Genomic DNA, 27,088 nt, shown 5'->3' on the forward strand with positions numbered 1-27,088 from the left:
AAGCTGCAAAGATACTCTTCCTTGGAAAACTCACCACAGCTCCAAAATTATCTTTATTATGCATGATGGGAAACAGCTGCCACGTGGGAGGGTGTTGAGATGTCCAGCCTCGCAAGGTGCCCCGGCTGGGGGCACCACGGATCTCCTTTCCCCTCCCTCCATGCCTCACCCCCCCATCACCCACCATTCGGCGCAGAGCGGTCCCTAAGAGAAAGGAGTTACGCCCAGCAGTGCCAAAGCGCGCACATGGCTTCTGTCATGCACAGATCGTGGCCAAAGTGGGGCCACAAGCACTGCTGGTTTGACTTCACATAAAGCAGATTTTGCATCTGGGTCTCTTAAGGCCCCACAGTTGCAATGTGATATTGCTCTTCCCGTTCTCTCCAGAACCCGGCAGAGAAATTCAAAAGCTACTTCAGAAAGAAAAGAGAGAGTGAAAGCCTAAGTTAAGCAATTGGATGATGTTGGCACAAGTCCCCTCATTACATGGGGGCATCCCTCATGAATGGACAGGAACAAGTGTTCCACTGTTTCGCATCATCCATTCTTCCAGAGGTAGATATTAATTATTCCTGCTTTTCCATTTTAAGATAAGCTTGTTAACAAGAAATTATAGGGTAGCTCAGAGCGGCTATCCGTTGGGTTGCCTGCATCAGAGTTTATGATGTTTACAGAGAAAAAGAAAATCAGTGTAAGGAGTAGCAGAGAGTAATTAATGTATTGTAGTGTGGAATTTCCACTTCCTACCTCCATTTAAATCAAATAAAGCTTGGCAGTGCCAGAGTAAATCAAGAGGCAGCCACCAGGGAGAGAGGATCGGCAGAGGCATTAGAGCCAGATCCAAACCCGTGCTTCACCCAAGCTCCTACTATTATTACTTGTGCAAAGCAAATATTCAGCCTCCAACCCTAAATCATTTCAATTCCTATTTCCAAGTATAATTTAATCTTTTTCAGCGACACTTGATGCTTACTTCATCACAGCATAATGACAGATTAAAAAGTTGTTGAATTAAATATTAAAGAGGACTTCAGGCAGTTCTGCATTTTTAAGGAATAACACAGATTGGAGATGAAATGAGAAGCCCAAATGCATATTTTATTCCAAAAGGAAAGAATACATATATTTTTCCTCCAGGCCACCTACTTTGTAATAAAACATAGGGCAGGTTTTTATTTAGTGGATAAAAGCATGATATAGTATTATAGGATTCATATCACTGTAAACTGGTACCATGCAATGGTGTCAAAGCTAATGACACCGTATGATCAAACACAGTCCTTTGTTAAATATATATGTGTATCTGTACTGCATATCTGTACTGTATATAACTCTATATAGTCATTTACAATATTTTCATTAGACTACTTAAGCACAATTTATTGACTCTCAGATGTGAAAGTTTATCTTGTGATGACACCTCCTGCATGACATCAAAGTGTAGAATGCAAAACATAGTTTAAGCTGTTATTGAAATATAAAACATTCCAAGGGAAATTATGTCAGCATATGAATAAAAAAAGTCACTTTAAATTTAAACTGTAGTTTAAAGTGTCTGGAAGTCTTGAAGATAGAGATGACAACAAGTTTTGAACTTTAAAAGAAACCACCACATTTTGATTAAAAAAAGTCCCAAACCATTGTATCGTACTATAATATTAGGAGATGAATCTTTATGTATAAAAGGAGCACACCTTTAATTTTTCACATATGTATTAATATTTCTCCATGGTGACCATATATAACACCTTCCGTATCTGTATCTCCATAAGTGTATGGGTCACAAATTTTGCTTTCATTCTATAATGTACACGATGCAGACACGCACACAGTCGGCAGAAGAAGAACCTGGAGAAGTCTTTGATTGCTGTAAAGCGAATACGGTGAAATCAGAGGTGTCATCGGGATTCAGTACAGGGCAGACATCATTGTCAGCACAGCTCTGATACAACAGTGTTTCGTACATAGAAACACCCACGAGGGCGGGAGGGAGAAGGGGACGCAACGGGCAGTGGGAGAGCAGGGTGGCCCTGATTTAAACATGCACGCACTGCAGTTCACAGCTGATTATCGTAAGACTCGGGGGGAGTACTTCAATACGTACCAAACCATCCAGGCGCTCTGGCTTTCTACACTCTTATTTTCACGTGAAGTTTACTCGGTACAATACCCAGTAAATATTTTCATATACGGTTTCACATCCCCTATTTGTGGTGTCAGCCAAAGGAGTCTCCGGTGTTTTAACGCGGGTTTGGGATGTGGGCCGGCCATGGGGGAGACCTATTGCGTTAGCCCATCAGCAGGGACCCCGTTCTTGGCAGCAGAGCGGGCGAAATTCCTGAGGTGAAATGAGCCATTTTCAACCATTTGTCCTGGCACCAAGAGGAGCAATTTTGCTACAGAACCGAAGCCTTGGATGCTGGGAACACATGAAAAATCGCTGGAAAATAAACCAACGAAAAGATTCCTGCTCTTGGCTGCCGGGGCCTGGCCTAGCAGCCCCACAGTGGCTGCCCCGCGGGGCCCGGCCTGCGGGCGGCCGCCATGCCGCCCACGCCACCCGCCCCACGCAGGACCCGGCTCCGCGGCCCCGCAGCCCCCTCCTCTCCTGCCTGCCCCCCGGCCTGGCGGCCACGGGAGGGTCCTCAGGGGCGGCACCGGCCGACATTTGCAGGGCATGAGAGGGGCGTGAGGGGCCCATGGCGGCCCGCGACGCCTCACGCTGCGCTGGGCCACGGCCTTCCCGCCGGGCAGGGCCCCGCCAACTTCGGGGCCGGCATGTGCTTCCCGATTAGTGGGATATTATTAATTATTATCGCCGTTATTAATACCAGAGGGATCGTGGCTGTCTTTTTGTCAGTGCAACCACTCTGCCTTTAAGTCATTAAGCTGCAGAACAATAACGGCGGGCGAGCCGACAAGAGAAATGCCATTGTTCCCTCTCCCCAGCCTGAGCGGCTCGTCCTGCTCCCATGTAAATGAACTTAATGCTCTTCATTCAGGCGCACTCGGAGGGTTCTCATTTACTGCCTCTCTCTCTGTGACAGCATTTTCTCACCAGCCCTGACTGCATAATTAATGCAAATGCAGCCTTAGTGTCATGAGCTGGGCTCCTTTGGTTTACTTTGGTACGACACTTACAGAGGAATATTAACTAGAGAAAGCAGCATCACAACAGGGGTGGAAAATCAGCCTGTCAGGGACTCATTCCAAATGCCACGGAAAGGAGAGCGCCTTCAAGATTGTTTCATCAAGGTGATTGAGAACAAAAACTACTGAGGAAAATTCGAGCTTACATTTATGAGCTTCTCCACATACATTATTTATATCACCAGAACCTATAGGAACATTATTTCCAAGCACATATTCATACAAAGACACTGTTTGGGCTGAGAACTGGAATTAAATGTACACGCGCGCACACACGCACACAGACACGCTCACACGAACGCCGGTACTGATCACAGGTAACCACGAGCACTGCCCAGGACACCCTTTGTGTGCATGTTTGCCGGCTCACGGGAAGTTCACGGGCATTAGGATTTATTCTAGCACAACTCCACACACGCTCGCTCCTTAAAAAGGTCAGTGAGCCGCATACCCAATATAGCCCTTTGCAGGGATAATCCTGCATTTTAATCCTGCCTGTTCCAATCAAAATTGGCTCTGTTAGGTTTTTTTTTCTTCTTTCCTAGTAAACCAGACAGCAGTTCTGCACTAAATACATAAGAATTAAAGCAGGAGAGCAGGATTCAGCTATATTATCAGTACTTTGTACCAAACATCGCAAGGAGAGCATGCCTTTTTTCCAGAACAGCCATGCTGGAAATGTTTATTCAGATTAATTCTGCTTGTATTTTACTACCAGACAGTGCTCTGTCTTGTATTTTTGATCTGTAACAAAAGTAAATTTGCAAGCACTATATGTTTATTTTGCTTTGCTGTTTATTCTTTAGTTACACTGAAAGACACCTCTTTGTATGTTTTTTTTCAGAACTTGAGCATTTTTGCATACTCTTTTTTTATCGCCTAGTGCTTCCAGGCACACCAGCACTGGTCAGATCTTCTGAGAATGCTGCCCTTTACCGAGCTGCTAATATTATGGTTCACAAAAATCTGCGTCAGATTCCTCTGTCCTTCTCCCCCCATTGGTGCTAATTTAAAAAGCATGAGAATTTTAGCAGTAATAAATATGGACTCTGTTTATCTGCCCTCCTGGTTTGGAGACTCTGGGTCACCTCTTCAACGTGTCTGTAAAGACTGGAAGCCAAGTCCTTTTTGACTAGGAAGCTGAGATTTTATGGTGATCCCAAAACCTGAAACTTCAACAAAACCAGTACCCAACATAGCAAAACCTGTTATTAAATCCTAAAAACTGGTGACACCCCATCTGCTGAATCAGAGTGAGCTGGTTCTGTGCTTGTTTACCTCCCAGTGAACAGCCGCATCAAGCCCAGCCAGAGGACACACGACTGATCTGTGGGCAGCTCAAGTGCGAGTGAACGTGTTTTGTCACCCGCGTGCCTTTAGACTGCGTGCAGCACAGCCACCATCCCTCTTTGTCCAGGATTAGTGCCCAAAATGAGTGCAGCCACCCCAAAGGGGCCTTGCGAAGGACATTTGTGTGAGAGGAAGCTCTGGGCTCCAGAGTCGGATGCCAGGGCTGGAGGACGAGCCCCGTGATTGCAGCCACTGGGGTCCAGGCTGCACAAAGTGTCACCCACCTCCAGCCACACAGCGCTCGCTCTTCAGAAAGTGACACAGCTAATTATGTACAGAGCTCAACTCCAAAGGTTTCCTTCTTTCTTTTTTTTCCTTTTTGCAGTCCCTCAAAGCCAAAAGCATTCTGCACACGCCAGGCTTTGACTTTTACTTGCTTTACTCCCATTAACGCAATTTAAAAAAGCAGCCGTGCTCCGTGCACCCGAGCCGTGCCGGGCAGCCGAGTGGCGGCAGGGCTGTGACTCGATTCCCCAGGCAGGCGAGGAATCCGGCTTCCCCAGGGTCAGGCGTGGGCCAGGGGATAGCCTTACACCTCCCTGCTACCCAGTGACTGAGGACCACACCAACTGCAGGTCCTCACCAGTTTAATTGAATATACAATAACTGAAAATAATACCTTTATCCCCTCTAATATACCATACAACCGAATGGATCAAAATGAACATGCCAGTCAAACGGTTTATTTTAGACAGGAAACAGCCCCGCAGACCATTATTACAAATTAAAGGTATTATATTGAAGTCATTTTTAATCCCTTATAAATGAATAACCCTTCTACCAACATTAAATCATTTTCTTCTGCAGAAGTAACATTTCCTCTCCGTGGCACAGGATATATTCCCCCGCAGATCGGGGAGCTATCCTTCCATTAGAGCTGGTGGCAGCTGATTACACCGCACCAGGACTCATAAAATTCCCACAGAACTTGCACTTGCGTCTTCCCAGGGCAGAGCTGCCTTATCTCATCCATAAGCAATAATGCCACTTTATTTTCAGTAATCAGCACGCAGATGATTATTTAGGCGCAGACTCATAATCCTCCTCGCACCAACTACGAAAGATCATGATTTGAAATCTGCAGTCAAGAAATTCCACCTATTGCAAACATGCAACGTGGGAGCTTAGCCCCTCTCTGCACTGCAGTGCAGGAAGGTTGTCTGGGCTTATTTATATTTGTTAAGCTAGACAAAAAGTAGAACACGGGTCTGGGAAAAGAGCAAGTTCAGACAACTTTTAGCATCAACGGTACAATGTCCATTTTGGCACAGCTCTAATAAGGCATCAGTATTGTCATTTTAAACTCGGGATCAGTACACAAATGTGCTATAAATGGGAAAATCCCTTGTGATACTAGTGTGAAACATGCAGCTCATTGATTTTGTTCTTGATGGTCTGCTATTAAACTAGCGAACATGCTGACCTTGTGTGCAAAGGCAGAATAGTGTGCATGCAACATAAAGTTGAAAAACAGCTTTAAAATGACTGTTTAAAACTGTAGACTACAAACCTTAAAATATAGACAAGCATTCCATAGTTTATTTTAAATTGGCAACCACAATTTAACAAGCTATTCTAACAAAGGATTAGCATAGCATGTGCTTTTCTTTAGCCATCAATTATGACACAGGGTAATGCAGGGCACAACTTAAGTGTCAAATTACAATATGCTATACAAAACCACTTTACAACACTGCCTTCTGTTTGCTTAGCAATTACTACAATGCACACTGCTTTGTGTGGAAAGCCTTGGTCAGAATACTTCCTGAGAATTATTCTACATGTGCACGTACTTACAGATTACAAAATGTTGGCTGCTTCTTTACCATATTTCTACCATTTAAACGAAGAAAAAACATGCTGGTATTTATTTTTATGCTCTAATTTCAAATAAAAATTCAAGTGCATACCTTCATTGCAGATTCCATTAGATAAACATTTTTATTTTAAAAAAATTGATTAAATATTGAATATTTCCATAGGATGAAAACAGCAATTTCCATTTAGCTCGATGACAGTTTCAGATACTTGATCTGTTATTAGGCATAAAATTAACAGTTTTATCAGTTTCAAATATGGGATGATTGCATGCAGATAGTGATATATGCAAAATATACAATGCTAAGAAGATATGTGGATAATTTAGCAAGATTTAAAATCTTATCTTCACATAAATCAGTCATACTTACAAATGCTTGCCTTATGAATTGAAAAAATAATAAGAATTATATATATTTTAAATAAGAAAGTTTTTATTATCCTTGTCACGTGAATATAGATTGTATTTCATGTGAATAGGGAGGGGGAGCCCCCTGTTTTAGCTATTTTTTCTGTTCTGCTGTCCTTTCTCCTGCATTTGCCTAAAGGCTCTCAGTAAATTACACTCCAAGTAAATGACTGTAATTTACCCGTTGAATTCCCTTGTTCAGGAAAAGCACACACCACACATTCCAGCGTTTCCACAGCTCAAATTTACCATTCTCGATGTCAAGAACAATCCACGGGCAGTAATTTGAAACTGTTTGAGCCTTCAAATAAGGGAAATTAGAAATGTTTTGAGAGCTAAGATTTTCAGTGAGGAGATAAAACCTGATAAAATCTGTAACAGTTCAATTCCTTCTCCTTTATATTTATAAACAGGGCATTAAATGTACTGTTAAGCCAGTACCCTGATACCGGCTCAGCTCGGCCGATACTGCATAGGAAGCAATAGTAGTAATAAAAAGAAAGCATTTTTAATGAGGTAAAAATTTTTAAAGACCTAACAACAAAAATAAACGTAGACAACCTTACAGCAAAGCAGAGAAGCAGCACATAGTGCTGAAGTCCCGATCCCCCTTAAACCAGCGGCCAAACTCCCCGTGACTTCCACCAGGCTGGAATTTCCCCCGAATTCCCATCTAGGCTTAAATTCAGCTATTTGTTATTAGACGGCTCTATCGTGACAACACAGCTACGGCTGTACAGCTGGGCAAATCTCAAAATTAAAATATTCTATAAAACAGGATTTTAATTAACATCCAGAGTGATTAAAGCAGAGAAATCCATACATGTTCGTGATGAATTATCCCACGCGGCGGTGGGGAATGTTCTGGGCCTGGTGACGGATACGCTGCACGACCAGACACAAACACCTCCCCTCGCCTTACCACGCACAGAACCCCACCGTTAGCACACTCAATAACCGCAACCACCTATTTCGCTCTGTCTAAAGGCAGGTTTTCATATGGTAAAACTGTTATAAATCCTCATTATCCTAAATAAAATTACAGCACTTTAAACATTTCCAGGGAGAACATTCTCTCTTCTAAACAACTACCTTAGCGAGTAATAGGAAGCAATATGGTTGCACTTGTGTCACAGTTGGAAGTCTTTTTAAACTGTCGCCCTGCTAGCAAACCAATTCTACATATTAAAATGAATGGATTGCTTATTTCAAGGGGAAAAATAATTTATAAAATCAAGACCATTATTAAGATACTGTGACTTATTTCCAGTCTGGAGTGCATGAGAAACAGATAAATGCAGCAACCTATGCACACTGAAATGTCTTTTTTTGATGCCACAATTTTCTTTTTCAAATGAGTCATCCATGCGTACAAGTAAATTAAAAATTGATCTAGATTCCACATGCAAGGAGCTGAAGTTTTTACACGTTTCCATATTACAAGCAAGTACAGATCTCACAAACATCTGGCTACAGGGTTTTATTTCTAAAACGTTAAGAGATCTTCCTCCTGCCTTCCCTGCTAGATACTCGCACTGCGCAAGACACCCGAAGGCATACATGCAGTATTGAGGCTGGGTCACTGTAAACGTACCTGACCTGCAGCAGATTACTGTACATTTTTAGTGTGTAATTGGCTGACCTCCTCATCAGTTGTCGTCTTAGTCTGAAATAATACCCTGGCCTGGCCATATCGCCTATTTATTCAGGACCCTTTAACAGATTAGTTGTTTGGATTAAATCTAATCAGAGGTTCAGTTAACACACCACAGCAGGTTTGGGAGCGTGCACCTTGTAGTCACTGAGTAAATTATAGGAACCCTATAATTTGATGAGAACATGTGGGCATTTTTCCACAAGCTCATAAATTACTGATTGCTTTTTGTAGGTTTCATTGATACTAATGTGTGCTTCCCTCCATGTCTCTGCCCCAGATTGTTGCTGGCACAAACATCGCCACTTGGAAACCTAGTAAATTACTGGAACATGTTTAATCATGAGGTTTAAAAACTTTGCACATTAATGATGGGGAAGGCTGCTGCTCTTGAGCTGCAAAACAGCCTCGCTGTGGGTTGCCCAGGGCAAAAGGCTTCTAGCATAGATCTGCTTTCAAGTACAATGGCGTAGCTCGGGATTAGCACATGAGATCTTCTCAGATGGGGCTTTTCTGCCTGCAAACTCTTGCCTGCCAGCACTTCCATTTTTCTCCCACTTGGTCCCACTCCCCAAACCAGACAGCAGACTGCACTGCACACACTGTACCTTGTGCAAACCTCGTTTTAATGGGAAAGGCAGCTAATAATAAAGCAATTAGCTGCTCAACTAAGAAACTGCCAGTTTTGCTGTTGTCTTTTTTTTAATCATTGAAAATTTCTCCGTTAATTTCAAGCCACTTGTAGTATCCGTTTTCATAATTGCAAACCTGGATGAATTGTTTCTAGAAGTTGAACCATGGCTGATGCCAGCAGAACCTATGAACACATAAAAGCTTCAGTTTCTAATGTCACTATCAAGCCAAAAACAATTACACCCATTTGAATTATGGCAACCAATAAACTTAGATAATCACCATATGCAACATAACATTTTGGCACTTGAACTAAAAACTCTTGTAGACAACTATAGATTGCTGCTAATGTTGAGCGTTCTTGTCCTACCCAAGGCTGCCAATAGAAATGCCAAAGCTGCTGAATACTGCTCATCCTCGTAATGTTGTCAGTGAATGGCACATTCACACAGCCCCCAATCCTCTCTTCCCAGGCATGGTCTTCTCCAGCTGCAGCTTAATTTCCTGTGACTTGCCTAATTACTGTAATTAAGGATTAATTGCCATTAATTATTCACACATAAGCTCATCGCAAATCATGGGGTAAATGTCTTATGAAAGCTGCCATACAAGCCATGTATAAACACACTGGGATGCTCCAGGCAGGAGAATCTATCACTCAGCCCTGAAGCAAATCTCTGTGCTTCTCTTACAAAAACAGCTATAACTCTCAGAAACTCGACAGTCTTTCCAGGTAAGCATTAGGTTACAAAGCATGTTTTCCTGTGGAAGCCACAACGGTTTTATTAGTACTATAAATGCTGTTTTATCTTTCCAACTGCTATTTTTATGTTTCCATTTTTATTCTACGGTGCTCAGTTTAGGACAAGCATTTGCTTGGAGGAGGAATGTTTGCAGTTGCTGCTCCCCCACCCCGCGCCGTGGCTGTCGGAGGTTTGCAGCGCAGCACCATGTGACGGGATCAGCATGCCAACAACAAAACCCAGCTCCACATCAGCTGCGGGACTGGGATGGAAACCCCCGGTGTTTCCATATTCCCAGCTAGCGAAGCCAGTGTTTGCACGCTGAGAGTACTCGGCACTCAAATACCCTCTGAGAGGGTAGACCATCCTGCAAGGCAGGGCCGGGAAAAAACACTGAGCCCAGCAAAAACGACGGATGTGACAGAACCAAACCGGGAGCACTAACGAAGTGAGCCCAGCATTACGCTAGCTGGCTTGACGGGTCCTCTGCTCTATTTTAACTGTCTTTGCCATCCACTTTTAAAGCAGGCTAAAGGAAGAGGCAGGTTTCTTTGTTAGTGTACCAATGCAGCGTGGGACGTCGGGAGCATGGGCATGCGGTGTTGACCGATCTGCGTGCAGCAACCGGAGAGGGCACCCAAGCCAGCACCCCCTTTCCCAAAACTCTGCGTTACTGTCAATCTCTCCGAGTTCCTTTGACGCCAGGTTTAAAACCATAAGAATTTGATTTAACAAAATGAACTGCAGTGCTGTGGTGTGCTGCGCAGAGAGTCAAGGAGATCCTATATCAATGCTATGCATTACCATCGAAACACTGCCCCAGGAAATTTAAGTATAAGCAGGCAGAATGTTGTTCTAATTGTTATGTTAGTACCTTCTGCAGCAAATTAATGCATGAAACATTTTCATTTCGGTACATAAGTTTGTGTGTGTCTGAGTTAAACATTTATGTTAATGGACCTTCTGGCAGATCTGTAATGTTTCAAATACTCTTGTAGAACAGCTTTTTCTAAATACATCATTTAGCAGTTCTTTCCCCATTTTCTACCTGATCTGGGGGCATGCAGGAAGGGAAACTATTTTACAGTTTTAAAAACCTCCTGCTTGAGTAACTACAAAACTCAGCTGCGTTCAGGCAAGGTAGCAATTAAGCCTGCACTGCCACTAGCAATGTAAACTGTATTAAAAAAAAAAAAAAAATTAAATAAAAGGCACACTAATAGCCAGCATATGCTGCCATCATAACACCCTGCATCAGCATGCTGCACTCCCCAGCCACTGCGTGCAGGCTGCGGCCCGCTCCCTGCACCCGGTCCTGCTCCCCATGGACCGTGCCAGCCCCGAGCATCCTGCTGGGCTCCGGCGGGTGGCTGGTGCACCGTGCCTGGGTGTCCACCCACGTGCCTGGCAGACCTCTACCCAGGGCTGCCCTCTCCCCATAGCACGGCTCCTGGATGCTGTCGCCACGCCGGCTGCTCTAGAAACCCTCCGTTGATCTCCATCCTATAACTCTTGACAGGAGGACACGCACGTGGCGTTGGGATGACTGCCAGGATCCTGGAGCGTGCCAGGACGCAGCACCGCGGGGCACGGAGCAGGGAAGGTGCCCTCTGCCCCTGCGGGTGCCCATCAGTCTGGGGGTGACGGGCATTACCGTCTGGTGGAGACGTGTGCCGGGACATGGCACACATCCGCGTGCAGGGCTCGGGAGGGGCGATGGCTGGTTCCAAACTCTCCCCCAGCCCGTGCCTGGACCTCTCAAAAGCACAAGCGGGTCCCGGGCTGTCCCTGACACCTGGGCCTGCCTGCAGCCCTGGTCCCACAGGTCTGCTCGCTGCTGGTGTCCCCTAAATTGATATTTTCCCATCTTTGGCCACCTTGGTGCTCAGGCAGCTGCCAAGCTCTGCCATGCCGCTCTCCATTTATGGACTCCCAGCTCCCTTGATCTGGGTAATTAGGGTTTATATGTTAATTGGAGTAAATACAAAGATGGGACTCACAGGCGTAAATTTCCAAGCACAGTTGAGGAAGATGCCTTAGTAGACCAGTGCTGAGCCAGTGCTGTTGCCGGCATGGGCGTGCACCATGCCTCAGGGGCATGAGGAGGAGTGGGCAGGCGAGTGCCCCCCAGGGGGTCTGCCCCAGCCCGGGGTGGTCTCCTGACCCCAGTTCCCACGGTTCTGGGCCTCGTGGGCTGGGATGGCGAAGGCTTCCTTGGAAGGTAGATGCCCGGCGCCAAGCAGAAGTGCAAGAGCAGAGCCTGCTCAGCCATGAATTAATGTTGCTGAAAGTACCTGGAATGCGACCAGGTTTTATGGCCACAGCAGCCGCAGGCAGGTCCCAGGGAAGGGGCGTATGAGGAAAGGTCACTGCAAAAGGCCGAGCGCTGGATTGAAGCCGGGGTTAGCCGGAGCCGTTCCCGCTGCCTTCCCAGCTCCGCTGGGTCTGGGAGATGGCTGCACGCTCCATCGGGAAGGGACCCGCTGGGGGTGCCCCGTCCCGGCGTGCACAGAGCCGGAGGAGGACACTTCTGGTGTGCCAACCAACAGCTGCTACACCGAGGGCAACCGGACCTGAGACGTGAAACCTCCTCCCAACTCACATCCCGCTATCTCTCTGAAAGCAATACCTGTAAAAAATGTAACTTCTCTGACAGAAGCGCTATTATTCTTGAAATATGTGACTAAATATTACACAGTAAAAGCATTTTCCCTCTTGAATTAATTACATTTCACTTTCCTCCCCCCTCTTCATATGTAAAGGCTTTCACTGTCCAGTGAAGGAGGCCCTCTTCTCCTGAGCAGATATGAAATTTGGCAAGCCTCATTTATCCTGAAATTTATAATTCAACAGATGCTTTTGCTAACGCTTCTCGATAATGTTGCCGCAGAAATACAAGTCTTAATTCCTGGGCATGGGAGGTTGAATGTGAATGTAAGTATTACTATTATTTTTTTAATCCTGCTTTTAATATTACGCCCTGCATGGCTTCCGAATCAGTTTAAACTTTCCTGGAAACTTTTATAATAAACAGTCCTGCTACATAATTTGATGTTTTTAAATGAAAGCATCCAAGCTAATCTATACAAATTAACAGATGTCCTCCTGAAACAGTTAGAAACAAAGAAATGCAGATGCGAACATCATCAGCATCCAAATGAGCTTATTGTAGGACCCTTTAAGGCACATCTGAGCATAGCTCCAGCCTGTAGTCTACCTTTCAACTTGCAAATGACAGTGTCACCAAACACTGTCCTTCCATCAATCAAGCTGGGTCATGAATATACAAAAGGCAGCAGAGAAGCTGGCTACCTCCTGCAGTTCAACTTGGCCTAATTATCTGGGCCTTTCTTTTTGTTCCCGTCTGAAGGGTATACACCCAGTCAGCTGCTGGGCAGCCCCAGGCCTCATCACGGGAGGTTACGCACACTGACCCTCCTGCGGACAGCCAATGCAAGTTAAATGTGAGCACCAAATGTCATCTTTCTTATTCATCATTATAAAACTTCCCTCCCCTTTCAAAATACCAATCTGCTGCCATTTTCAGACCCTCCCCCGCACCCCTCCAAGCTGTCATTTCGCAGCGCTCGCTGCCAGTCGAGTGAATTAGCATCCTAACTGATGTGCCGTTATTCTCCCATGCATCCCTCGGATGCGTTAACTAATGACCTCCCCCCAGAAAATCCAGCCGGTCGTCAGCGCCTCCTCGCCGGTCGCGCAGCTCCGGCTGGCTCCTTCCGCAACGCGGGAACCCCCAAGCCGACGGCCGCCCGTAGGAAAAGGCCTTTTCCCGGGGAGAGCAGCTCTTCGTGTCTCATCTGGAGCAAATCGGCGCTAACGCGCTGCTGTCGTGTGCCACCGGCAGCGACAGGAGCCCGAGTGCTCCCAGGCCACCGAGTCCCCAAGCAACGTCACCGCAGCGCCCGTGCCAGCACCAGGACCCTTCCTCCCACGGCGAGGACCCGCTTGTGGCAGAGCCATGTGTAACGCCAGCCGGAGGCTTTCCTCCGGGAGGGAACAAAAGCACAGCCGGGCTGCCGCCCCGGCCATGCTGCCCTGCAGCCCTCCCCGCACCGCTGGCACTGCTGCCAAGCCAGGGGGACGGTGCTCACGAGGCAAGGAGACCCCGAGAACAGCCCAGGCAGGCCGGCGCACAGCCGTACCTTTGTGCACGTAACCCTGACTGCGACTTGGAGGGCTGCAGCGAGCCGGAGCAGATGGTGCCCCGGACCCCGGGATGCTGCCGGAGATGCCAAGACCCCACAGCGGGCTGAGGGGGATGCTGCCCGGCCCGCGTGGCAGCTCTCCCTCACAAATGCCACCCCTGAGCTCCGGGAAAGACACCCTGGGCCGAGGCACAGTTTCACACGCCTGCTCTGGGCGCTTCGCCATGCCAGCGACCACGCACGGCCACGGCCCCGCTGCCACCCCCGTGTCCCAGCAAGGGGGAGGTCGGGTGAGCTCCCCTCGCCCAGCGCGGCGTGCTGGCCAGCCCGCGCCCCTCCACCCCCTGCGCCGGGAAGGGGCTCTCAAATGCAAAAAGACTTCTGAAACTGAAAGGCAATTCATGTAAGTGAAATACTTCAAGGCCTGAAATTCCCTGTAGGACCCCAGAAACTCTAGAAACGTGGAGCAGGGAAAAAAAATCTTCAAATCCCTCTTTTAGAATTGAAATCACTTTATAGACTACCAGAGCTCGAATAAATGTGGGAGGAATTTTAATGACTGCAGGTATTTCCTGCCTGTGAATGATTGTCACCTGGTGAGAGGGTTGATCTTGGGGCTGGGAACACCCGGGGTCAGCTCAGCAAAGCCCCCTCACCCTCCCTCCAGCCGCTGGGTCCCCAACCCTGGCCGACCCCGGCAAGCCCCGCTGCGCTCCGGGCACAGATAACGTGAGCCCTGCGGCGGCCGTCAGGATCAGCCCTCGCTATGAACACATGCAAACACCTGCAGAAGCGTCTTGGCCACAGATGTGAGAGCCGTGACCCCGCGCCATCTCCCTCCTCTGTCCAGGCACGAGTGGGCACTGGGCCTTCCCACAAATCCCTCTTCAGAGCTGTCCATAGAGCGGCGGGGAGTTAGGGAAAAGTTAATCCTGGAAATGACCTTTAGAGGGAAGCTGTAGCACAGATAATTTATCGCATAGAAATGAAAGCAAAAATAAAATCTGCATCCCTAATTTCTTTTTCCTTTCAAAGCTTGGTATCTGATTTTGCAAACTGTATTATATATGTTTACATTTCTATAAAAGCAAGTGCTCCTTGGAGGAGCAGCTTAGGTAATTCACATTTGCATCATGTGTAGCTACGATAAATAATAAATATGTAGCTGATAAATGGTACTGTGCAACTGGAAGACCTATTTTTTATTGAATGGCTGACTAAATACTCATGTAAAAGTCATAACTTGATGCTTCTTTTACCCTGGGGCTGCAGTAATTTATTGTCGTAATTTATACACACTGCCTTGGTGAGGGGACAGTTTTAGACTAGCCCAGGGACTGTCCTGTCCCACCGGCTTCTCCCTTTGGGTGCATGGGGAGGGCGGTCCCAGGGGACCTGGGATGAGCAGAGAGGTGTGATGGGTCAAACCCCGGCGTTTGGGGTGAAACGGTGCCACAAGAGCAGGGAAAAGGTGAGCACAGTCACCCCCTGGCACTACAGGGAGCCGCGGTGTGTGGTACACGGCGCATGGCATGCGGTCATGGCACACGGTCGTGGCAGAGCAGAGGGACCATCCTCCCCAGGACCCCGGTATGGGATGACACGCAGGAGGGGACCTCGGCTGCTCTGGCACCCCCGAGTCCGCACGGTGCTCCTGCACCGTCAGCGCACGCTTCAGAGCCACGCATGCACAGGCACCTGCGCATCGCAGCACGTGTTTCTCCTGAACACCCGGTGGAAGCAGGAGTCTGTCCTCACCTCTGCCCCTCTCCCGTTCCTGGTGGATAATAAATCCCATCCCAGGGCTGGACCCCTCTCATGGGGATGTGATTTCAACGCCACTTGGATCAGGAAATTTCTGGGCATTTCAGGGAATTTCTTCTGGAAATTTCAGGGAATTGCCACGCTGACTTCATGAAGCTGCCCTGGGGAATTCACCGATAGCCTAAAATCTGCAACTCGAGCAGGAAACCTGAGGTTCATAAAGCAAAGACCTGCTATCCAGCCTGTGAGACAGAGACAATAAATCCTGCCATGTACAACGGCTGAAACTTTTCTTTAAAAAATGTACAGAAGACAAAACCATCCCTCCTAAAACACAAGTGGGCCCCATCACTGCCAACGATCAACAGGATTAATTGGAGAAGGAATTTAAGAAATATATTCCAGGCAATATTCTGCCTTTGATAATTTAGAGGCAGCCATGATAACCACTATTTGTACATGACAGTCATATGAAATAATAAACCTTGCTAGCTATAAACATTACCAAATTCTGACACTATTGATTTATTATGTCTAACAGTGACATCAAACCGAACAACTGACAGAAACAATGTTACAGCTTTAAGAGCAGTTTGTCAACGATTAATTCTGCCAAACGGGGTTTAGTTTTATGCTGGGACTGCTTGTCTAGCAGTTGTCAATCCAAGCAAAAATTACTACTGCCACACGTCTGCTCACGCCAGCCCGAGGCGCCGCTCCGCTAGCCCTCATTACCCCTATCACTGCAAATACAGATGCAAGGCCAGTCCCTATTTAATATGCGTGTTAATTATGCAAATTATTAATTGGGCTGGTGCTTGAGGACTTGTGTTTATGCCCAGATTAGAGTCAATAACTGTATCACACAGCATTTTAAGCCTGACCTGTGACAGAAATAAAGCTGTGCTGAAAGCGACATTTTCTCCTGCCTGTGCAGTGCTGCGGCTCCTCGCCGTGCCGGCTGCGGCGGCGGCTGCAGCAGCTCCGCCGGGCTCCGCGCACCACGAGAGTATGAGGATCGCTCCCACTGGCAGTGCGAGGCTGCGTGGCACCTACCCGGCACAGTGGGCTTCCTTGCTCCCAAACACACCCTCATCGGCACTCCCGGCTTTTCCCAGGTATTTTTACAGCCATTTTCTCTTCCAGCAGGAATGTGGGTTTGTACTATTTATATTACACTGTCAATAAAAAGTGTATGACATGATATTATACGTTGTAAATTTGTTTGATTTTTTTTTAAATCAAATACATTTAAAGGCGCAAAGATAGAGGGTAAAGCCATGAGGCTTTTCCAATTAAAATTTACAGCAGACAATGTTGTAAATTTTATACAGTTGTAATGCTTGCTGCAGTTGTGCTGAAATGGGAACTATTGATCAGCCTGATTTCCCAGGATACACGAGGGGGAAACAAGGTATTGCACAAGCAGAAACAAAACTTTCATTTGTAAAGCCTTCTATTATACTTTACTGCCCTCATTTGGTTCCAGATGCATCTCTCTTAGCAGGAGAAATAAGGTCAGAGCCTCTTCCCCAAAGAATAATGGAGCAGAGGAGGTGAACAAGGAGCTCCATGTCTCCGCGCTGCACCGCGCCTTTGCTGGCTCGCCCAGCGCAGGTGCCGGCGCAGAGGGGCCACGCTGCCAGAGCCGTGGTGCGGCGCGGGGCAGCCAGCACAGGACAGCCGGCACGGGGCAGCTGGCACGGTGCGGGGGGCTCGCCGGAGCCCCCGGGACCTGCGCCCAGGGGTGCCTGAGGGGCCCCCGAACACAACCGAAGGGCTGTGGGCCCTGGAAAATCTGTTTGGGAACAGCGAGTCCACGTCTCTAGCAAGGATAAGATTTACAAACGCATCCAGCCCGACCTACTGAGTGGAACTTCGAAGATGGACCATTAAAAACAAAAGGGGGAAGGCACGGGGAAGCAGCAGCTCCAGCCAGCAGCGCTGAGGGCGCTCGCTGGGTTGCGTGCCGCGTACCGGGCTCTCCGTTGTGCCACTGACAGATGCTCTTCCTCCCAACAAAAAAACAGAGACAAACCTCATCGGGCGATATTTTACCCAAGTCACTGGCGTTGCCGCAAGGGGCTGGCGTGAGGTGCGGAGAGGCGCAGGGCACGGAGGTGCGGATCCGAGGCGTGTGGCGTCCCGCGGCGCCGCGGGCGGTGACGACTCCGGTCCCGGCCGCACGCGGCCACCAAAGGGCTCCTGGAGCTACTGGGAGGGGGTGACCCGGCCAAGGCTGGGGGGGCCACCGCTCACCCTCTCCCCGCCTGACGCTGGACCTTCGCGCGGCCCCGCCACGCTCCGCCACATGGGCCCCGTGCTCCGCACCAGCAGCAGCCGGCCTTCGGAGGCAGATGACGGTCAGCCGGGGGATCGCCGCGTTTCGGGGCCGCGAGCTGCGGTGGGCAGCGATGGGGCCAGTGCACAAAAAGCAGCACCGAGTCAGGGAGGATGAGGAGCTCAGTGGAGGAGAAGCCGAGCAGCGAGAGGCTGGTGCAGCTCCTGATGTGCCGGTGAAGGGCCCGTGAGCCGCCGGCGCATGCTCCGCTCCGCCTGACGTGCCGGGGCACTCGTGAGGGAGCGCCAGGCGGCCACAGCAAAATTGCCAGGGCTGGGGAAAAGCCCTGCAGGGAACCAGGAGGGAGCCTGAGCTGGTGTCGGGGGGGGTCGGGGGGCCACGGGGGCAGCACCCGGTTGTGCCCAAGCCTTCGCCGCAGAGCAGGCACTGCCCGGCGGCGTGGCCGCCGCCCCAGCGCTGCCGGCTGTCTGCTCTTTTCCCTCAGCTTTTAGTAAGGTTCAGACCAGCTATGCTCTCTTCGCCATGGAGAAGATAACCGGTTTTAATGGAAAACCTGGCACAAATGGAGCTGCCGCCCGTCCAACAGCTCTGTTAGTCTACGCTAAGAGCATTTACATATGAATTATGGCCACCTTCAGACTCAAATATGATGTTCTCTCTCATTTACACATTTTCTGCAGTTCTTCCTTCGTTGCAGCCCGATGACTGTGCCAGGCCCTGGGTGCCGAGGTTTCAAGGACCACCCGTGCCGGCTCCCGTGCAGCGATGCAGCGGGGACCTGGGTCCCCCCAGCAGCCACCAGCCCGTGCAGCTGAGCACCTCTCCCCAGGGCAGGGCACCCAGCACCGGGCGCTCAGGGACCGAAACCCGGCACCTCCATCAGCCGCGCCGGGAGGAGATACGGTCCCTGCAAGCAACCGGCTTTAAAAGGTGCCGCCCGGCACTGCACGGCGAGCTAAAACCTGCCATGTCACCTGCCTGAACTAAAGTGAATTTAAAATACAAACAACAAAGCCAGTGTTAAGTTAAAAGGAGAAAAAAACAGACAATGGATGATCCCAATAATGGGAAAAGATAACAAAGCCCCTGGATCCTAGCATCTGGCACTAAATGCACTTTTCTGTAAACTGAATGGCGGCTTCCAAACTGCGCCAAGCATCACTCCTTTGCCAAGGCAGTAAACAGCTTTTATCAGCAATAATGATGGCATAATCCCAGCTAAAAAGGAAAGTAACATATGGCAGCAGCCCTACAAACACCATCCCAACAAAGTAGGGGGCATTTTTATTACAGCGTCCACTTGCAGAAAACCTGCCAGACTACTTCTCTCTTTTCTCCTCTCTTTTTTTACAGGTTATCATCTTCGCTGTTTGAGCTGAATGTGGCATTTGGGAGTTTTAAACTAATGAGTTCATTTTTCTAGGAAAAAAAAAAAAAAGAGGAAGATAGGATACCCAGAACTGACAGATGACAACGAACACAAACAGTCTTGTGAAATGAACATATATGCTTAACACAGTGCTAGGGAAAAATAAATGCTGCAAAGGTGCCACATTATTTCAAATATTATTATACAGTTTAGTCTTAGGTGCAATGTTGTGTTTGGAAAACAAATATGTGGGAAGTAATAATTCAGACCTTAAACAATTTTTTTCTCTAATGATGCAATATGTTATATAGGAGCACTGCTAATAGGTCAGGTGTAAATCAGTGCAAATTTTGTTTACAAGCTGATTTCAAAAACAAAATTAATCTAACATTATTAACCTTTTTTAATGGCTGGCATCCTCATTTATATTTGTGGATCTAATATTCACAAAACTGATTTTAAGCCCAACTGTGTATTTATCAAAACCAGCATGAGACACAACGCCCGTGTGAAACACATTGGGGTGGACTAAAGGATAGTTTGCTGTCACACTGTCTTGCTTTTAATTGATGAAACAGCAGTTCGCGTTTTCCCTATCTTTTATGATTTGCTGAAATACCATCTCCAAGTAAAGAAGAGATTCCAATCTCACTTTGGCTCTGCAATCTCATCATGCAATTATTTGAAAACATTACGATTCACTAATTATCATGCTAATTATTTTGCCCTATACATTTGCCATCATGTTGTACAATTAAACACAGAACCCAAACCTTTGTTTACGCCATGCAAATGTGTGTGCTGATTGGGGAACGAATGTGGAAAAGTGGAGGAATGCACTAATATTTTTTTGACATCTTTACCTATAAATATTTTTTCAGACTGAAAAATGTATCTAATAGCTCCACTCACTGATGTGCACTGCAGTTTACCACAGTGTCTATATTTCTGTTGTCAGTTTTACAGTATCTCCCTTCATTAAACCTATCAAGTTTTCCTTTTGATCATGCAACCAAGGCCAGAAGACAGATATCTTCCTGGAACAGAGCAGTCTGCCAAGTCTTTCACAAGACCAGCTTTAACCTCCCTATTGATTTTCTCAACACTGCAGCCATTCATTGTTTGTGACATTTGGCTGTCGGCTCTTTAACACCCTTCAACCAAATCAATTTCATATTTTTGTCAATGCCCTGCTAGAGGATGAGCAAAATGGGAAGAGACTTAGCATGATTTAGAATGTTGATTTTCTAGAGCGGTTTTATCTGTAGTTTTTACAAGCCTTATAAAGTTAATTCAACATGTTTATTTAAGCATATGTAATAAATTGGGAGAGAAGCACTACCAGAGTTAAGTTTCAAATTCCTCAAATCTAATTCATGAAGGAAACTAAATTATTATATCAATGTCAGTAAAAATAAATGTGCGGCAATCATGTTCCCTCCAAAACCAAAATACAAATTAGGCAGGTCCCTGCCCTGCCCCTGCCTGCCGTACCAAGCCCCGTGTCAGCGCCATGCCCCAGCACCGACAGACCCACCAGCAGTGCCGGTACCTCCCGGGGGCTCCTCCACCGCTGCCCCTCTGCGTAACAAGGGGTAGCGAGGCTGGGCCCTAAAAGAGAAAGAATTGTGCTTCCAAGCAATGGACGTTACCAAACAGCACTCGCAGAGCCGGAGAGCAAGCCGTGCCCCGCACAGGAGGGCGCAGGGGAGATCCGAGCCAGATCCTGGAGGACGGAGGGATGATGGAGCCCTGGGTGGCTCTGCCCAGACTGAGTCTCCAGCCAAAACCCTCATACGGCAATCGTACCTCTTGGTGCACGATTTCAGGGATGCTGTTTCCCCACCACTGCCGGCAGCCCCGCTGCTACGAGCTGCTCCAAGCGCTGCCGGCACAAACGGGGACCACTCACTGCAGGAAAGCCGGCGAGGAGCCCAGCCTTTGCTGAGCCCTGAGCATCCCACGACCTTCCAAGCCAAGCGGGGGGGACTGGTAAAACACAACCACAACTCCAACCCAACCCAACCCAAAACAAACAGCGCTGCTGTAATGCATCTGTCACCAGATGGACGTGGGAAGGAGAGTCAGCTGAATGCCCGAGATGGGACTGCCGGTCCAGCCCCAGCCCCACACCTCCCCCTCAAGCCCACACGCCGTCGCTCTGACCCGCACGTGGACCCCAGGGATGCGTTTTGGGGCTGAAAACGCTCACAGCCAGCCTGGGCTTTCTGAGCCCCCCTGTGCTCTGCTGCGCACCGGTCTCTTTGGCTGGGGCAGAGATGTGCCAACGGAGTGGGGCACGTGTCTTGCCAGTGCTGAGCTCGGTGTGCCCCCCTAAGTGTGCACAGCCTCCGAGTGGCAGATACTGTAGTGGGAATCATTTTTACACAACATATGTATCTGATAGACCAGCGGCATTAAAATGTGGATTAACAGCCTGGCAGCTTGAACAGCTTATTTGGAGTCAGTAGGCACCGTGGTGTAAATATGTATTTAGGGCATTTCTAAGATGCAAGTTGAAGATGCGGCGGATTATACCCGTGCCTCCCTGCACACCTGGATTTATGCTGTGTTTATTAGAAGGCCTATAGATACCGTAGGCTTGGTAAATATTGTTATGGAAGCAGTTACTGCCTGTAATGATCTAGTCTGATCTTTTGTGTTTGCCTACACATCCCCTCACGCTTCTGGTTTAATCTCCTACCCTCAGGAGGCACGTCCAAAGACAGGACAAAAACGCGTTCGCCACGTAGGACGAGGGACGCGTCTCGTGTCCTACCCCGCCACAGAGGTTACCTTCCCGCGCGCGGCCCCCGGCTCCCGGGGAGCAGGGACTGTCCTTCGCATCCTTCCCCTCTATTTTTAACTGCTGATAAATTGGAGAGACTCCTGGTTAAACCATGTTGGTTTCAAGGACGCAGAGGACAGTGACGGTAGCAGTTGACACTTCATTACATCAGAGACGCGAGCGGGAGGGGGCCCCCCCCCCCCGTCCTCCCGAGGTGGCTGGGGGGGGAAGCCGGGGGCTGCTCTCATCCTGCCCGTGCCCCTTGGGGTGCCCAGCCCCGCAGCGCTGCGGCACGCACCCCCGAACCTGGTCCGTGCAGGGCAAGGGTCCATGCCCCCGTGGCCCAGCAGTTTGCCGGAGACCCCCCCATCTCCGCGGGTGGGGGACGGCTCCTGCGGGGCTCCCCTGAATCCCCCTGGCTGCGAGACCCCCCCTGGGGCGGGGGCTGCGGCACTGCCAGCATCGCGCCCGCCCGTACTGTGGGAACAGGCCTGATGAGAAATGAATTTGAAAAACCAATTGTAAAAAATAGTTTTTAAGTCTCTCAGCCTTGCCCCTGGGGAAGGAGGACATGGTGTGTTTAAAATACGGTGCTTAAAATAAAAAATATTCTCCATGCTGGCAACCTATTTTGCTGGGTTCCTGATATTGCTGTTTCCAAGACCACGCGTACACCAGACCCCCTCCTCCCCAGGGACGCCGCAGGACGGCTAGAGCCAAGGTTAAAAATAAGGCTTTCAGGATGGTTTCCCAGCCTGGTGTCCTTCAAGTGTGGACTACGCCCAAAGCAGTCCTCTGCTAAACCTCAGCTGATGGAGGATGGATGGGATGGGGTGGGGTGGAATGGGATGGCATGGCATGGCACGGGACAGGACAGACAAGTGGACTCCCATACATGGTGCCCAGCGCAGGGGGCTGGAGCACGGTGGCCAAAGGATCCCCAGACCAGCTGCTGCTTCAGGGCACCCCAACATCTCTCTCCTGCAGCTGAAGCCAAAAGCCGGTGGGAAGAGAGCGTGGAGGCTCCTGCAAACGTCACCCCACTTCGCCCCAGGTCAGCCCTTCCCGAACAAAGGCTCCTGGTCCACCCGCTCCATGAAAGCTGCCAAGTCCACGAACCGTTCCGGCACACCAAGAGACTCTGCGGGGGGACATGGCTCCCCTCGACTCCCCACGGCTCGGAGGGGTCCTGGGGTGGGGGTGGCAGGGCACGGCAGCGTCCACCCTGCCCCGGCCCCCCTGAGCTGCCCTCCCTGCCCGCAGCGCCTGGGGCCAGGGCTGCTCGCAGCAAATAGAGGCAGGATTTATCTGTGCAGCAAAAAGCCGTTTGTCTCACAATTCTGCATGTGTCATGTATGATCTCGACTCGCTTATTTGCCCAGGAGCCTGCCCGAAAGCCTCACCTGGCTTCCCAGCACCACGAAATGGCTGTGGACGGCCAGGGTGCCTCTCCTCTGCCACGGGGGGGTCCGAGCCTGGGGTCTTCGGTCTGACTTGCCCAGTGGATTGAGGCACGTGCTCCCCCCTGCTCCAGGAGGAACCCCGAGCGCACGTCCTCCCAAGGCCTTTCCCGGTTTTTTAACCTGAGCCCCGCCACGTTTTGGGAGTCTGTTTTCCCACTGTTTCCCGGTGCCACATGACCAACGTATATGACAGTCCAGGAGAGAAACTCTGCATGATTTAACAACAAAAACCATGAAAAACTAATGGGATGGGCCCTCAGCTGGTGTAAACGATCATTGCTCCACCGAAGCCATTAGCAATTTGCACCAGATGAGGATCTGCCCCGAGGTTTGGAGGTGGCCACAAAACCAAAACCTCTCTCAGTTGTGGGTTTTCAGCATGCTCCAGCTGGGATCCCTGTGCAGAGGCACAAGCCCTTGTTGTTGTTTTGATCAGAGCTGCCTTTCAGTATCACAATGAAAAAAATGTCCGCAGACTTTGTTTTTTTTAAATAAGTGGATTTCAAAATGAAAGCAGGAACCCGCCCAGTCTCAAGTGGGAAAAAAGGCAAGGATCAAATTATGAGCAGAAGAGGGGCTGTGCAGGAGCGTTACCTGCTCCCACCTACCCTGACCCACCTACCGCCCGTGTGCCAAACGCCCCAGGTTTCTGACGCTGATCAGGCAAGCGGGGAGCGATCCCTGCAGCCGTATCTGGCGGGGCCGGGGCGGCATCCGAGCGGGAGGAAAGCTGCGGCCGCTTCCTCCGACCGGCACCTGGACCCCGGCCGGCAGCACGCTCCCGCTCCCCGGGGCCCTTGGCACCCACTGGCACCCCGCGATAAAGCAGCGGGGCCAGCGCTGGCGTTGCTCCCACTCGCCCTCCCCTGCATTGAAAATAGCCGTCAGTATCTGCTGGAGGTCCCTGGCCCGGCTGGCCGGGACGCGGAGACGAACGGCCCTTATCAGATGGGCCTCCAGGCAGGAGACCTGGCTGCTGCTGCACCAGGATCAAGGAGCTCCCAAAATACCAGAAATACGATTCAAAGCATTTTTCATGCCCAATGGAGCGGCAAAAGAGCAGCCTGAAAAATGTATTTTAATATATTTACTATCTTTTTTAGTTTTCTAGCACCGGGTAGGAAGACACGAGAATTTCTCCTTGCAACAGCCCCAGCATATTCCATTATTCCCCTGTTATTTTACTGTGGGATTTTTCCCACTATGCCCCAATATCCTCATATTTTCAGCTGCAGCGTGTTTGCTTTGATGATGCCTTAACCTAGAAATAGTCTGCAGTTGTTTACCCGCTGGTAGAGCTTCAAATATTATATTCTCACATTTTTAAATCAGTGCAGACACCTGAGACAAAAAGTGTCCCAAAAGCTGCCTACAAGAGCTACATGCTGGTCACTCTTTCTTGTCAAGGTTGATTTATTGCCTCCTTGCTGTTCAATTTCACATTTTGTCCTCATCATATCCGTGGCTCATGATCATTCTAGGCTGACCCTTGTAGGGCAGGCAGGGAATATTGATAAAACAATTATCTGTTAGCCGTTCATTTGATTTTCCATTTCAATTACGGATTGCACGAGGCAAAAGGAAAAAGATTGCATCATTGATTTTTCTACCTTACAACAGTAAAGAGTTGCTTTGATGGTTATAAAATGAATGCAACTCAACCATGCTTTTAAAGGTCATATTTTTTGTTTTACTATATTTCTTAAAAGCCTTAATATATGCAACTGTACAGGGGGAAGAAGCCTGCATCGTCGGATCAGGTAACTAGATACAAAGCACACATACGTCAAAGAAACACAGGTGAAAAAAACCCTCACTCTAATGTATTTACAATAAATCTGATCTTCTGCAGCAAACTCCTCGGAATCGTTCTGCAGCCGCGACGTGGCTCTGGAGTCAAACGCCTGCCTGCAAATGCCTCTCCTCGCATGTAGCTAAGGAGAATTTAACAAGCCGTTCCTGGAAAAGTGGCCTCCTGCCTGATGGAGAGCGCCATGCTCCGTCTCCCGGCTCCGCGGCATTACTGCACATTAAGAGTTTGTTCGGTTCACGCAATATGCAGAGAGCGGCAGCAAAAAGAGACGTATTATCCCTGCTAAACAGAACTATGTTAAAACTTCACCTATCTGAAGGGATGATAATGTGCTCTTGCCAGGCAGTGATCCGGGACGGTCACACTGGCGCAGGAGCGGTGCTGAGCCCACGGCACTCCATCACGGTTCAGCGCCCGGTGCAGCTCCGGGGGATTTTCACATGGCCGACCCTCGGAGAAGTTCAGCCTTTGATCAAGGTTTAGCGTGCCTGGAGTGGCCGTGGCGCAGGAAAGGGCTTCCATTTTCTGTGTCATAGGGTGCCAATGTTGATCTCCTTAAAGCCCTAGAGTTTTCTTCCAAGACTGGATTACGCTCAGCAATTAAGGTAATGAACTGGCTGAGGTAACAAAGCATAATGATCTCTTTTGTCCTCTGAATGCTTATGAACTCCGCTCATTCACAATAGTCTGGAATGCAAAGCTTTCTCCAACACTGCGCGGCTTAAAACTGTGTAAAAATGATTACTTCCATTATGCCTTCATGGTTTGACATTTTTAATTTAAACACCTGTAATATTTAAGCATACTTCTCAGAACCAAAATACCCACTCTCAAAGAATGCTAGCTTACATTCTTGTAATATTTTGACATCTTATGAGTATTATTTTAATGCCTGAAAAGATAATGTGATGAATCCATTGCAAATATATCAAAATATGTGTATAGGGGACTGTTTCTCACTTTTAGTTTCAAAACAATGGATTTTTCAAAATAAGGCACAACAGCTGAGAGAGCAGTAATATTTTCATAAGGCAGTATATTGTGTCAATAACGGAAACAGCCGAACCACATTGTCTCTGCATATGTGCAGGCAAACGCAACAGAACTTTTGCTTCAAATCAAGCCCTTTTATGCCATATTAAATACCGGCTTGCACACTGCAATCCTTTCCAAGCACAGGGTATTCTGATGCAGCTATTTCACTTTTTTAAAGCGTTTACTTAAGGTTTTATTTATTTATTTTGAAACATCTGGCTACTACTTTTACATTTTTTTCAAATTTTTTGCATGATATAAACCTTCTGCACTGCAGAATCCGCTGCACTCTGATCTTTCATCTTAACACATTTCCAGCCCCAAATTTCACTTCAATCTCACCTCATCTCTCCATACTACATTAACCCCTGGCAATTGCCTTCCAAATGACCCCATTAAGCTGTAATTGCCTCAGCAGGCCTGCACTTTCGCTTGTAATTCTGTACCTCTCATCTCCCAGACGTTCTCTCAGCATCATTTCGTGTTCTGGCTCCCTTCACTGAGCTCAGCTTATGACCTCGCTGCACCATGGCCGAAATGACTACTAAAAGCATAACAGAGACGGAATTCCATTACTTATTTTTAAAAGTTCTCTGGTGCCCTAATGTAATATTCTTTGGGGAGTGTTGTC

The 27,088-nt window shown here is 48.5% G+C and overlaps 1 protein-coding gene across 2 annotated transcripts in view; it reads right to left on the reverse strand.

Annotated features, from left to right (window-relative positions):
- Positions 1-27,088, reverse strand: part of PBX3 (pre-B-cell leukemia homeobox 3) — a 114,890-nt gene that overhangs the window by 42,085 nt on the left and 45,717 nt on the right. For both annotated transcript variants that reach the window (XM_010566472.1, XM_010566473.1), the window contains exon 3: positions 22,276-22,304. In XM_010566472.1, coding sequence (XP_010564774.1) covers positions 22,276-22,304 — 29 coding nt within the window. The remainder of the gene's footprint in view (positions 1-22,275; positions 22,305-27,088) is intronic.

Source organism: Haliaeetus leucocephalus, unplaced genomic scaffold (genome assembly GCF_000737465.1).
Source record: "Haliaeetus leucocephalus isolate CR32 unplaced genomic scaffold, Haliaeetus_leucocephalus-4.0 Scaffold212, whole genome shotgun sequence".
Lineage (NCBI taxonomy): Eukaryota > Metazoa > Chordata > Aves > Accipitriformes > Accipitridae > Haliaeetus > Haliaeetus leucocephalus.